The sequence below is a fragment of the Adiantum capillus-veneris genome, chromosome 15 (assembly GCF_014529385.1).
Source record: "Adiantum capillus-veneris isolate H3 chromosome 15, ASM1452938v2, whole genome shotgun sequence".
Classification (NCBI taxonomy): domain Eukaryota; kingdom Viridiplantae; phylum Streptophyta; class Polypodiopsida; order Polypodiales; family Pteridaceae; genus Adiantum; species Adiantum capillus-veneris.
Window position 1 is genome coordinate 55,063,242 of NC_140945.1, and position 13,641 is coordinate 55,076,882.

Below are 13,641 nucleotides of genomic sequence, written 5' to 3' on the forward strand. Positions count from 1 at the left end.
CTTGGGCCATTTCCAAGCTTTCCACTCGAAAGTGGATTCTTGAATCGGCATCAGACCATTGTCCAGGCCGTCAATCGCTCTGCATACAAGCATCTTTTCCATGCCGTTTCATTGAAGCTGGTGAGCAAGAATGTCAAAAGATTTCTAGTGCTTGTTGTTTTCATCCCAAAATTGGATCAACCGCCGGAGTCCTTTATTGTTCAGCCTTCTAGCAATTTCCCTCTAGTAAAATTTCAGGCTAACTCTTGCTGCTTTTGTTAGCGAAAGGGACCAATGCGAGGTGGAGTTATGAAAGTATCTGATTAATTCCCCCCATTCTAGAACCCATGTCGCTCTATTGCACTTTTGCACTAGCTCCCCTGTTGTGCCACCCATTTTCAGACTAGACCACCCCGGGACTAATAGTTTTTTGAGCATCTCAATCTCTTTCCATTGACCCCCTCCTATCCTTGTTTAGCTATAGAGACCACAAACTTGGCACAGAAGAGAGCCTCAACACCCTGTTGAGGATTCTGAGGCCATTTTGGTTAACTGGACGAGCTATAGTTTCCCACTTTGGCCCTGCCATGGTGATAAGACTTTAATCTTCATATGGTGATGCACTTGTTCTCAAAGTTTTGTGAAGACATCTTGATACTTCCATAGCCATTATTTTTGTAGCCCAATTACTTGTTGAAATCATTCCACAAGAAGACAAGAATTAACTAAGAATCAATTTATTCTCTTTAGCCAATAGGAGGAATCTTCACAAATTCCCTTACCTCACACTTTGCAACTTAAAAAAAGCTCCTTGAGCCTGATGAAATCTGCAGATGCTAGGATTGTAACACAAATGCAACCACTGCATTGATCAAATGGGCGAACCCACATGGTGCAATACATTTGCTGCCTCAAAGCTCCCATTCAATATTGAAAAAAAATGTTTGTGCAAGGCCCTGCACGCTGGCTTCTCCTCTCTCTCCCCCTGACACGTACCCCTTCCATGTGTCAACAACTTGTCGACGTCCTCCCTATGTTGCAACCTACCCCCCACCCTTATCGATTTGCTTTGAGCCTTGCCTGTGCTGCCACCTGCACCCGTTCTCTCTCGCCAATTGTTCACGACCTCCCTCCCCGTGCTCGCCACACCCTTCCCCCTCACCCTTTTTGATTTACTTTCCTTTTACTTAAAGTTCACATTAGCATCTTCCTCGATTTGCTTCAAACAAATGTTTTAAAATCGTACCAGACATACGTGCCATATCCCCCCTTTTCACCCTCAAAGGCATAAGAGGATCTACCGAGATTCCTCTTAACGAAGCACCTCAAAAAACGTTTACAACACCTATTAATTAATGGATTGGCACCAAGAGTGGCTCAATAGTCATACATAGACATGGACGATTAAAAGTAGAATGACCAATTGTATTGTTTTATCTGCCTGCAAAAGGAAGCTTTGTTGCAATTCTCACACTAATTATGAAGTGAATGAATTGGTCCTTTTTTGCACTACTTACAAGCATCTTGAATAGATAGGTGAGGAGAGGTATAATGTCCCTTTAAAATAGCATAAGCTATTTGCTTTGCAAAAGATTCAGTGGGGTGCAATCCATCCCAACTAATGTAATTGTTTGGATAAGTGCATCTCCATGCTTGTACGGTTGTGCCATTAACTGTCCCACTACTACCACAAAGAATGGCTAAATTGACATTGTACTCATTGCCTCCAGCTCCACAACAAGCTACCAATGGTTGCGTTACACCTTCATTCCACAAAATCATGTGTGTTAGTGCATGTTGGTGCATATCAATACATCACAATAATTTCCAACCTTTTCCTTCTAGTATGGGAAGACCATGTAGATCTACTCCCTCCCTTTACTCTCACCAGCAATACCAAGATGTTAATTTTTTTTTAAAAAAAAGTGCTTACAAGTCAGCTTTTTTATCCTAGGACCATCCTTTTCCTTGAGATACCGTCGAGGGTGCTTAGTGGGGGTTCAATCCACCACCTTGGTGATGCAAGTTCAACCCTCTTCCAACTAAGCTAGCCCCCTTGGTAAAAGCAAGATGTAAATTTTAGAAGCTTCATGATTTTTGGAAATCAACTCAAAATCGCTCAAAGTATGGATACCCGCCAATATATTGATTTCCAAAATTGTAGGGACATACTACGCATTCAAATTTTAAACTCTTACCCATGATACCGTGTCTCATAGGGAAGAAAGGAAAGGAAAAGAGAAACCTTGCATGCAAGGGGTGGGGAGAAGGATGCATGCACATGCGACTGGTAGCCAAGCAAGGAGGGTCAAAAGGGCTGAGGATGGGGGAGGGCTAGGTTGTAGCAATGAAGGAAGTCAGGGGTGGAGGCACGCAAGGCATGCGGCTAGGCATGAGGGGATAAGGGAGGAGATTGGTGGTGGGCACTAAATACCCTTATCAAGTTATTTCTTCCTTATAGGTACTAGGTCATTTATGTCTTTTGAATGCAATTACTCTTGGGCTATTAAATGATGGAGATACTAGTAGTAGCTGTCTAGGTTTATTGTGTTCCTCACACTCCTCCTTATTTATGTCAGAAATCATGAAAAAATCTAGAATGATATATTCTATCAATTTATTTCTCCTAAAGAATTTCAACAGCTAGAAAATCACACATATCCATTTCCTAGTAGACAATCACACACAAGCTTATCTTATCTCTATGTGTGTGACAATATGTATGTGCACGCATGCACATATGCATGTTTTTATGGGCAACTGCATCAATTAGGTGTCCATGGTGATGCCTACGCATGGCTCTTTCCCAATGGTACGCGGCCCTTGCCCGACCATGTAACATGGCTAATATTTGGAAGGGATAAGCACCTCGCCCTGTGGGCCTTCTGGTGTGTCAAAAGAACATGTATCTAGCATATGTTTGAAAAATGATAACACGTGTATATCTGCATACTATTTTCTTGGGTTCCATAGAAGAAGGAACTTTTTTCAAGTTTTAATTGAGGGGTACAACATATGATAGCATGGAGAAAGTTATAATGTTAACTATGTTTATTGTACTGCTTTAAGGGGTTAACATGCATAAACAGATACTGGAAGATAGAACATACCATATTTGGAAGGGTGGCGAACAACATCAAGATAGATTCCGTTGAGATCAAATAAAATAAGGCCCTCCCAAGAGAGCTCCGAGCGCAATTCTTCAATAAGTTGCTTGAGGTAAGAATTATGTAGATCTACAATGCTATTGTATGAAGAAACACACTGATCATGGTCAAGATTCATCGGAGGAGATAGCAATGCAAGTGACAAAAAGGCCGGAGCACAACCCAATGGAAGAACATTCATGACTATCATGGTCCTTGCTCCTTCTTTATAAATTTCCTGCACAAAAATGGAAGAAACTTATAATTCACCTCTGAGGTTATAAATCTTTTCCAATTTCTTCCAAATATTCATATGAGTCTTGTTATGAACAATTTTATCCAAATGTGTGATTCTTGTTTTGAGCAATTTTCTAGTAAAATCTCATGATATACTCTCTTAAGAATCATCATAGCTCTATATTGCTGGTCATTTAATCTAATCATCAAGTTCTCTTCAAGCTAAAGTTCGGTTCCTAGGGTTAGCTAATCAATTTAGAGTAAGTTTACCACAAAGAGAATTGATAGATTTGAGATAACCTAGAAAGGATGTTCATATCTTTTGGTCCCATCATACAAAATGTATTCTACCTCCATATGTGCTTGCCCACACATATGCGTATGCACGCACGCACGCACACACGCACACACACACACACACACACACACACACGGATGGCATACTTAGAATTTATGCATCATGAATTACATGTAGGTAAGTGATATGTATGCATATATGCATACAAATCACTTAAATACATATGCATGTGTGCACATGTATTTATTGTCATGTAGTGTTTATGCACATATGAATTTGACCAACAAATGCTCTTTTTGAAAATTTCTTAAGTATCTAAATTTGAGAAAATTCAAAAGAAGATGATGCTACATATTGTTTTAGAGGATGTTTTGCCTTCAACTGTTGGCACTTCAACAGAGGTAAGCTTTAAGATAAGCACATCTAATTGCTTAACGTCACTAAAAATCCGACCTTGATATGATATGTTTATAGTTATGATGGCTTTTCCTAGAATTATGCAGAGGATAACTAAATCTAAATGTAAAGAGTAAGAGAGTACTCTGAGGGCATCTTCAATGGCAGCCACAATCGAGAGGATGAGAGAAGGTGCATCAAAATTGGAGGAGCTGACCAAAACATTACTATAATCATTATGTGCTGGCATGATGACATGAATCCCTTTGGAAAGTCTTGTTGTTGTTGGAAGGTTTTTCAATTCTGTAGCAAGCCCACTCAACATTAGTTTTTAGCAAAACATGGTGTGATTTATTTAGTTAGATGTTTTAACAAATTTGATAAGGAGATTCATTTAGTTTTAAGCTATCTAGAACCTTAATTATGCAGAGTGTGAGCTAAATTAGTGAATTTAAACTTGAAAAATTGCTTTCTTGTACTTGTGAAATAGCAAAAATTCATTAAAAAATGCTTCCATTAATTCAAAAACATCCTTGGCACATCATAGGTTGATATGTAATAGCTACAAGTAAGAAAACTTGCTCTAAATATGTAGTATTTAGTTGGAATTCATGGTTATTTTCAGCTAAAAGGAGCATTATCAAAACAGCCTAGATGGCACATTGTCAAACTTTAATATTGAAAGTAATTTGTTAATAATTTATGAGGCGCCAGGCACCAAAATGGTGCTGCAATCCATGTCTATACATGTATCATACAACACATGTATTTATAAAGAGATAAGACTTCAATCATCATTGTCTCTCTCTCTCTCTCTCTCTCTCTCTCTATGCTGCAGCGACACCATCTCTCTTTGTCTATGAGTGTACAACACCCTTCAACATGGTATCATTGACCTCTTTCTTGGAAGCTTGACGCGCCCCCTCTAGTCGTCCCCGCTCACAACGGCTCTCTCCTACTTTGCCTCGTCTCTATATACATAGATCATGAATGCCACCTTTTTCTTTTGAATCAATTAACAAGATTTTGATAAATTAACTCCACTAAGGTTCTTTGTTGGTGACGGTTTTCACGTTGATGGTTTCTTGTGCGTGTCACCGACGTCCCTCTTCTTCTCAAGCGACGATATTACGACATCAACGGATCAACAATTAAATCACCAAAGCTAACCTCTCAACACCTCTTTTTATAATTCAAATACTCACATAAATTTTCACGCTTGCACCACGTCCATACTTGGAACTACCCACTCGTAGGCTATCCAAGGACGAACCTGCCTATTATAAGGCTATTTGTCATTAGGCAACGAAGTATAGGCGAGCGACAGGTAGAGTACATTGTCTCTCCACATCTAAGGAAATGTGGGATAGACTAAAATTACTCTATGAGCACTCTGACATTGCCTCACAAGTGTTTGCACATCAACGTTTGGTAAATCTATCCCTAGTGGATGGTTCTCCTGTACCTAACTTCCTAGAAGAATGGCAAGCTCTTTTAGATGAGACCCTAACTTCCTAGAAGAATGGCAAGCTCTTTTAGATGAGACCCCCACTATAGGCCTCAATTTCAGTGACTCTCAAGTAGTATCTATGCTCTTGAGTGCCTTACCTTCATCATGGAATTCTTTTGTTACTACCCAAGGTAGTATTACCAATCTCACTCTTCCCATGCTTATTGGCTATATCCTGCAAAAAGATCAAATGCGTAGAAATAGTGATCATTCATCTAAAACCACTACCAATACTAGCCCATTCGTAATGTATGCTAGAAGTTTTAGAACACCTTCACCTTCCCCACAAAGAAGAAATGTATCTTGGCCAGATCGTGCTTCTGCTTCACAATCTTCAAGAAGTCGATCACCCTCACCCCAACCGACATATTACATGCATGTATTGCTTTAAGTTGGAACATCGTAGGAAGATTTCTAGAAGCGTGCTTATGACAAGTAAAAATCTAGGGAAAATGCTTCAATTGAATCACACTTTGCGGGGCCGGGGGGGGGAGAGGGAAGAGGATGTATATGATAATAAAAATGATAAATGTGATCTTCATTGGTGAAATGCTAATAATTGTCTGTGCTTCTTAAAAGGTGTGCAACAAAGTGTTGATGAAAGGGGATGAAGAGAGCATCTCAAACGATCCACGTACAAGCAACACAAAAGAAGAAGTCTGTGATTATCAGCGTTACTCAAGTAAAAATTTTTAATCTAATTTTCCCTTCAGGAGAGAGAAAAAATTGAAAGTAATAATTTGTTGTCAATTTATGAGGCGCAAGGCACCAAAACGGTCCTGCAATCCATGGACCTATCAATGTATCACACAACACATGAATTAAAGAGATAAGACTTCAATTGTCATTGCATCCTCTCTCTCTCTCTCTCTCTACGCTACAACGACACCATCTCTCTCTGTCTATGAGTGTACAACACCCTTCATCCCCCTTCAACATTGGATGATTGTTTATGCCTTGCATCAACGCTCGATTTATAGCAAGGTATACGATCAAACTTTAATAGCTATGATCGCATGATTGTTTATGTCTTACATCAAGGCTTGATTTATAGCAAGGTATATGATCATGCTAAATTGCATTCACATGGTAGGTGTGGAAAATTACTGCTACATTTTACAATAATTGAGCTATATGATGCCTATGGAAAAATAACACAAAAGACACGACCCCATGGCATTGGAGGAAGTGGGAATGGGTGGCAAGACCCAAGGGCCACCCTTGTGTACCTATGTTGCTTCCGCCTCCCTCTATAGAGGGACTTGCATTGGTCATTCGTGTTGTGTGTTTTAGCAATGTAAGGAAAAGAGAGAGAGAGAGAGAGAGAGAGAGAGAGAGAGAGAGAGAAGACCGCTCATGACATCATGAGCTTTGAATGTTTCTTTTCCTTGCATTGCTAAAATGGCTTCACCAATGACATTCTCTCTCTCTCTCTCTCTCTCTCTCTCACACACACACACACACACACACACACACACACACACACACACACACATATAGAGAGAGCTGAACAAATGAGTGCCAAAATGAGCTGAACAAATGAGTGCCAAAATATAAAGAGCGGTCTTGGTTTTTTCCATATTAAGATTTAACTTTGAAAAAGAAACACTGATTTGAAGGTTTCCACTTAAAACATCTCTTTTTTTTTTTCCTTCTTGGCAATACTCACAAAAAGTGAGTGAAGCATGGCTTTGGTTGTGAATATATTTTTTCTTGACCATACTCACAATTGTGAGTGAAGAGAATTTATATTAATTTGAACAAAATATAATCGCCCTCAAGCACTACATGTGCCTTGAGGTGACAACTATTCCATAAGGGGCTTGAGAACGGCCACAACCAAAACTAAATTAGGAGTGCTATGAGAAGCCTCTCTAGTGGTCTAGGAAACTTAGATCTTTACCTGTTGTCCCTCTTTTAGCTCCTACAACATCAATTTTCTTATCTGCAAAGTAAAAAATAAACACTAAGGCTTTTGCCATGGCAAAGTGACCGACCAAAAAGGGCAAATGCTAGTACTACTCTTTGGTAGGCTAAAAGATGATTTTTTCTTTTTTGGCTAAACTCTCTTTCCTCCCCTAGAGCGTGAAATTAGATTAAGAACCACCAAAAGTAGAAAATTTCCATGCTCAGTAAGAGCCATGAAAACCAAGGAGGATTCTTATTTTCTTAGCCTTAACCAACGATCTTTTGTTTTTGGAAATGCTCTCTTTACATGAGCTCATTAATCAAAATAGAACGCAAACTGTTCAATACAACACCATGCACAAATATCGTGCCATAGCATGCCAGTAAACATGAGTAGACATAGAATCGGATTTTACATGGATCCATAACCAATACAATGAGAAAGTAAAATAGATTGTTTCATGTAGTAGATGCCGCCAATCACAAGAGCCTACCACCCACCAAGATGACTCCCTAATACATGTGAAGGGCACCAATACTACAGAGAAACACTAAAGTAGAAGAAAGAACACCTGACACCAACTAAGACCTTTGATGAAGCCATAACGAACCCCACCACCATAACCAAAGTTAAAGGGCCTCCAGCTACTCCACAACCCAGAAAACTCTAAGCATCACTAGTCAGATCCAAGCCCACCATACAAGCAATGTCGAAATTATTGACTAGAGCGAGGAAGCCATCATTTGAGCACCCTTTGCCTCTATATGGAGAGGAGGGAGGGATGATCTTCTCCCTTCTCCAAAAAGCTGAGGGTGATGGGATAAGGTATCATCGACCTCTTTCCTGAAAGCTTGACATGCCCACTCTCGTCTCCGCTCACAACGACGTTCTCTCCTACTTTGCCTTGTCTCTGTACACGTAGATCATGAATGTAGCTTTTCTCTTTTGAATCAATTAACATGATTTTGATAAATTAACTCCACTAAGGTTCTTTGTTGGTGATGGGTCTCATGCTGATGGTTTCTTGTGCGTGTCGACAACGTCCCTCTTCTTCTCAAGCGATGACATTATGACAACAACGGATCAACTATTAAATAACCAAAGCTAACCTCTCAGCACCTCTTTTTATAATTCAAATACTTACAAAAATTTTCACGCTTGCACCTATTATAAGGCTATTCGTCATTAGGCAACACATAAATCACACATTTTACTAAGTATAAGTGACCGATAGGTAGAGTTAGTACATCGTCTCTCCACATCTAAGGAAATCTGGGATAGACTAAAATTACTCTATGAGCACTCTGACATTGCCTCACAAGTGTCTCCCCATCAACGTTTCGTAAATCTATCCCTAGTGGATGGTTCTCTTGTACCTAACTTCCTAGAAGAATGACAAGCTCTCTTAGATGAGGCCCCCACTACATGCCTCAATTTCACTGACTCTCAAGTAGTAACTATGCTCTTGAGTGATTTAACTTCATCATGGAATTCTTTTGCTATACCCAAGGTAGTATTACCAATCTCACTCTTCCCATGCTTATTTGCTTATTGGCTGTATCAACTATGCTCTTGAGTGATTTACCTTCATCATGGAATTCTTTTGTTATACCCAAGGTAGTATTACCAATCTCACTCTTCCCATGCTTATTGGCTGTATCCCGCAAGAAGATCAAATGTGTAGACATAGTGATCATTCATATAAAACCACTACCAATACTAGCCCACTCATAATGTATGCTAAAACTTGTAGAACATTTTCACCTATCCCATAAAGAAGAAATGTATCTTGGTGAGATCGTGCTTCTACTTCACGACTTCAAGAAGCTCGACGGTGATGCCCCATTATCTGCACGAAGGCAAGCGCACTATAAGGTTGAAAAATCCCTATTCTACTTACTCAATTGCAATTAATAACAACAACCATTTATAGCTAGCTTGAGGACCTCCCTTCTTCACCAAGAAAAGAGAAGCCTTGTGCTCTGATACCAATGTAACATTTAATGGCCTAGTAACTTGTGTGTAGGGGAAAATAGCCATAGACATAGTGAACATTTCATTAGAATAGATTCCTAATGAGCATAGCAAGAGTGCTTGGATGGAGAGAGCAACAAAAAGCATAACACCTAGTTAGATAGGCATGAACAATACTTCAAAAGAGAGAGAAATTAAGCTATTGACAACAGTTGAGGATCAGATTTACATGGAGCCTGTCCCCCCTCCAAAAGGCTTTGTATTATAGGTTTTCCCTATCAAGGGAGATATTTTACAACACAATTCTTTGTGTTCCTTCAATAACTAGCTAGTGAAATGAAGATGGAAGCTTCAAGCACTAAGCTAACACTTATAAAACACAACATCAATTCCCTCACGGTCTCAGACCCAAGACCTCACACACCTTCGAATATGGTGAGAGGTAGCAGGGTTTGAGAGTAGAGTGAGAGAAAGAAGGAGTAGTCTTACAAGAAAGAAGTATATCTCCTCACCTAATCACTCATAATAGCTTAGCATAGCTTAGTAATTAGCATGGTAGAGGCAATGAGCATGCATTGAAGCTTGATCTTGGTTGGATTTGCATCACAAAGCCAAGAGTTGCTAGTGTAGGCCTCCCTTCTCACAAGCTTGGACTAGGTGATGAGCTTTCCATTAAAGCTTGAGAAGGAGAGAGAGAGTCTTCTTGTACACACATGAGATTGTATGAGTGTGTGTGATAATGCCTTGCCAAAATCAACCCCCCCCCCCCCCCCCCCCCTCTCTCTCTCTCTCTCTCTCTCTCTCTCTCTCTCGGTCGACCCCTCTTGCAAATCACTCATGCTGACACCCGATTAGACCCTGCAAAGCTTAGCCAATACAAATTGAGAAGCATAAGTGATAGCCTTGTGACATGTGTCCCCCTTTCCCCTTTGGTGAGAGTTTTAGGTAATTAAATAATGCAACTACACTCTCATTGGACCCCTTTGTCTTCTAGCCAATAGGAATCAGACAAGCCATTGGGCTGTTGAATGCTCATTGAAACCCTTTGGAGACTGTCCAATAGTCTTCTAGAGAGCTTAATTCTTATTGGTTCTTTTATCAAGTGTTTTTAAATGAATTAAACTAAAAGATAATGTAGCCTAATTCTCATTGGTCCACCTCTATGGCCATCCAATAGAATTTGAGTGCACCTTGTGGGCAAATGGCCTAGGGAGTTGACATGTGTCCATTACGCCCTTTGTGTAAAGGGAAGCCTTTGAGTGTGTGTTTGTGTGTTTTCTCTCACAAGCTTCTCTCTTTGCCCCTACCTTTAGGACTCGCCCCCTCCTCTTTAAGAGCCATGAAAGACTTTTTGGTCATCACTAAACCATCCAAATTTCCCTAGGGTTGGACCATTGGACATAACCTTTGAATTTTAGAACCTTAGCATTTTGGAAGTCTTAGTGGGCTGAACCTTAGGGTCTTTGAAGCCCATTGTTGCACATTGCTCTTTTGTAGATGTCCCCCCCCCTTTGGATCTCTATTTTCCCTCCTTTGGATCTCTAATGTGGCTGGTTTGCCAGCTTAACCAATATTCTAGCTTTTTCTCCCCTGGTACTTTCCCATATTAAATGATCAGTTTAACATGAGAAAATCATTTAGGAGAATTAGATATTAGTTATTATGAAAAAGACCTTTGATAAAGACATAACAAACCCCACCACCATAACCAAACCCAAAAAGTGCTATCAAAGGGATTCCAACTACTCCACAACCCAGACAACTGCAAGCATCACCAGCCTGAGCCAATTCCACCATAAAAGCAATCTCAAAATCATCGACTAGAGAAAGGAAGCCATCATTTGAGCACCCTTTGCCTCTATATGGAGAGGAGGGAGGGATGGTCTTCTCCCTTCTCCAAAAAGTTGAGGATGATGGGCTAAGATTGTTTCGAGAAGAGGAGTGGAGACAACCATGCGTCCCAACTTGGGACGAGCCCTTGCCCACAAGGCAATGCCACCATCGTTTTTTGTCCACAACCAAATTTCCTTGAGTGCTAAGTTGTGCCCAAAGCCTCTCCACTCGTGGACGTTGAGCAAACCACTCGACCCTAACAAGGGATCTCCCGATACCTCATTGCAATGCTCTTTTTTACAGATTAACTATAGCCTTAACTAATGATCTTGAGTGAGTACCAAGTTAGCAAACATTAGTTTTAGAGTTATTTTATCAAAAAAGGTATTTGGTGGTGGTGGGGTGGTAAAGATGGAGTGTGTTGGAAGACTCCATAGAAAAATCAAATTCAAGAGACTCATTGATGCAAGTGCATTGATGGTGTAAAAAAGAATATTTTAAGTACCTTTATTTTTGGATTCAAGGTATTGAAGCTTGGACTTGAATAGCTTGTATTGCTTAACTTGCATATCAAGTGGAAACAAGCCACTACCTCGAGCCGAGGATCCACTTTGCGTCGAGTTTCTTGCAGTAGACCCAGATGATGCAAAGTTTACACCATGTTCAAAGTGTGGATCCACAGAGTTGAGATAAGGGTCCATCAATCCATAACCTAGACCTTGTGCTATAAAAAGCAACAACAATACAACAATGTTTTGATGAGGCATACCATAAAAGTCATCTAGCAATGCATACCAAAAAAAACTATCCCTTTGGCTATAAAAATAACACAAGTTAAAAAGGCAAACAGAGTCTTTTTCAATGTTTTTCATACAATGCATAACATCATGAGCTTCTGCTCGAGAGTCACCGCATACCTAGCTAAGTACGATTGGGGGCAGTGGATCACCGCCCCCCCCACCGGGCCGGCGGTCCCTGCCCCCAATTGTACCTATCTAGGTATGTGGTGCCTTCCTCCCAGAAGCTCATGATGTTGAGGTAAGTCACAATGTGGGAATTATTGTAAGAATTTGTCAAAAACCTCTTTGTGAGAGAGTGAGTGAGAGAGAGAGAGATACTGACACAGGAAATCGCTGATGACACGGCCATTACTGAAGCGGGCTGCTGGACGGCCGAAATAGTCGAGGCCGTAAGGCGGGAACTCTGCAGCTGACGTCAGAGGCTGCGCCACCGCGTTCTCCCCTACGTCCACCATGGATGCTCCGAACACCACCAGCGGCGCCTTGCACCCCCTTTCCACCACCCACTCCTCCCGCTCCCCCTCCCCCTTCGCCATGCCCATCCCCACCCCCAACACCATCATCATAGCTGCCGCTACCACACTGACCAGCGGCTGCCCCATCTTCCTCTCTCTCTCTCTCTCTCTCCGTCTCGCTATCTCCTGCTTCACAATGACCAGCCCAATATATCCTCTCCTCCTCTCTCTAAAGCACAGTACGCCACACGCGCATATATACACTGTCACACACTCTCTCTCTCTCTCTCTCTCTCTCTCTCGCGTCTCTCTGCACACCACGTGACACACGAGTCACGACTCTCTCTCTATCTCTCGATCTCTCTTTCGGCCATCCCCACATACACTACGACTAATAATACTCGTCGAAAGGTCTCTAGACTCTTGGGATTATAAATTATACACGCGCGCGCGCTCTGTCTCTCTCTCGCTCCCAAGTTCCAACCCCCATTTATTTTACAAAACAAAAAAGCCACCTCTAACGCCAACCGAGTAGGTGTCCCCAATTCTAGTTTGGGTGAATTAAAGGGAATGTGGGTAGATGCCGTTGAGGCTTTGAGGGAAAAGAGAGGGGGGGGGGGGGGGGGGGGGAGAGAGAGAGAGAGAGAGAGAGAGAGAGAGAGAAAAGAAGAAGAAGATAATTTTAACGTCTTGGGAAACATCCGACTAAGAGTTACTTAACACATGTCGTAAGGGAGAGAGAAAGACAGGGAGCTTGGCACGAGAGAGAGAGAGAGAGAGAGAGAGAGAGAGAGAGAGAGAGAGAGAGAGAGCGCAGGTGATTTACAGGGAGTCGGGAGAGATCCCAAGGCCTCAGGTGAGAATGGCGATGGAGATGAGGAGCGCATGGAGCGGAGCATGATGGGGAGGACTGCGCGCGCGTGTGTCTGAGTGTGTGCGTGTGTGTGTGTGGGCATTCCCAAAGGCGTTGCGTCTGCATTGCCGACAGATCGTGGGTCGAGCACAAAGAGAGAGGGATGAGGCTATGGCTGGAGAGCTAGAGCGGCAGGCGCATGGCGGCACAGAACCAGATGTGGATATTAGTAGCATCTTGGTAGATTCGGG

The 13,641-nt window shown here is 41.5% G+C and overlaps 1 protein-coding gene across 1 annotated transcript; it reads right to left on the reverse strand.

Annotated features, from left to right (window-relative positions):
• Positions 1 to 1,415: 1,415 nt before the first annotated feature.
• On the reverse strand, positions 1,416 to 12,875 carry LOC147440701 (GDSL esterase/lipase At4g01130-like). The gene is made up of 5 exons (XM_086483568.1): positions 12,405 to 12,875; positions 11,788 to 12,006; positions 4,202 to 4,359; positions 3,090 to 3,363; positions 1,416 to 1,742 (listed from the first exon to the last, which is right to left on the reverse strand). Exons 1-5 carry the CDS (start codon positions 12,682 to 12,684, stop codon positions 1,489 to 1,491), a joined length of 1,185 nt encoding a protein of 394 aa, XP_086339694.1. The 5' UTR covers positions 12,685 to 12,875; the 3' UTR covers positions 1,416 to 1,488.
• Positions 12,876 to 13,641: the final 766 nt, after the last annotated feature.

Excerpts from the sequence above, each read along its gene's own strand:
- LOC147440701 (XM_086483568.1), bottom strand. The coding sequence starts at position 12,684 with ATGGGGCAGCCGCTGGTCAGTGTGGTAGCGGCAGCTATGATGATGGTG. Across the intron at positions 12,007-12,404 it reads TGTCATCAGCGATTTCCTGT|CACAAGGTCTAGGTTATGGA; the intron begins GTCAGTATCTCT and ends TGCTTTTTATAG. Across the intron at positions 1,743-3,089 it reads TCGCCACCCTTCCAAATATG|GTGTAACGCAACCATTGGTA; the intron begins GTATGTTCTATC and ends TGTGGAATGAAG.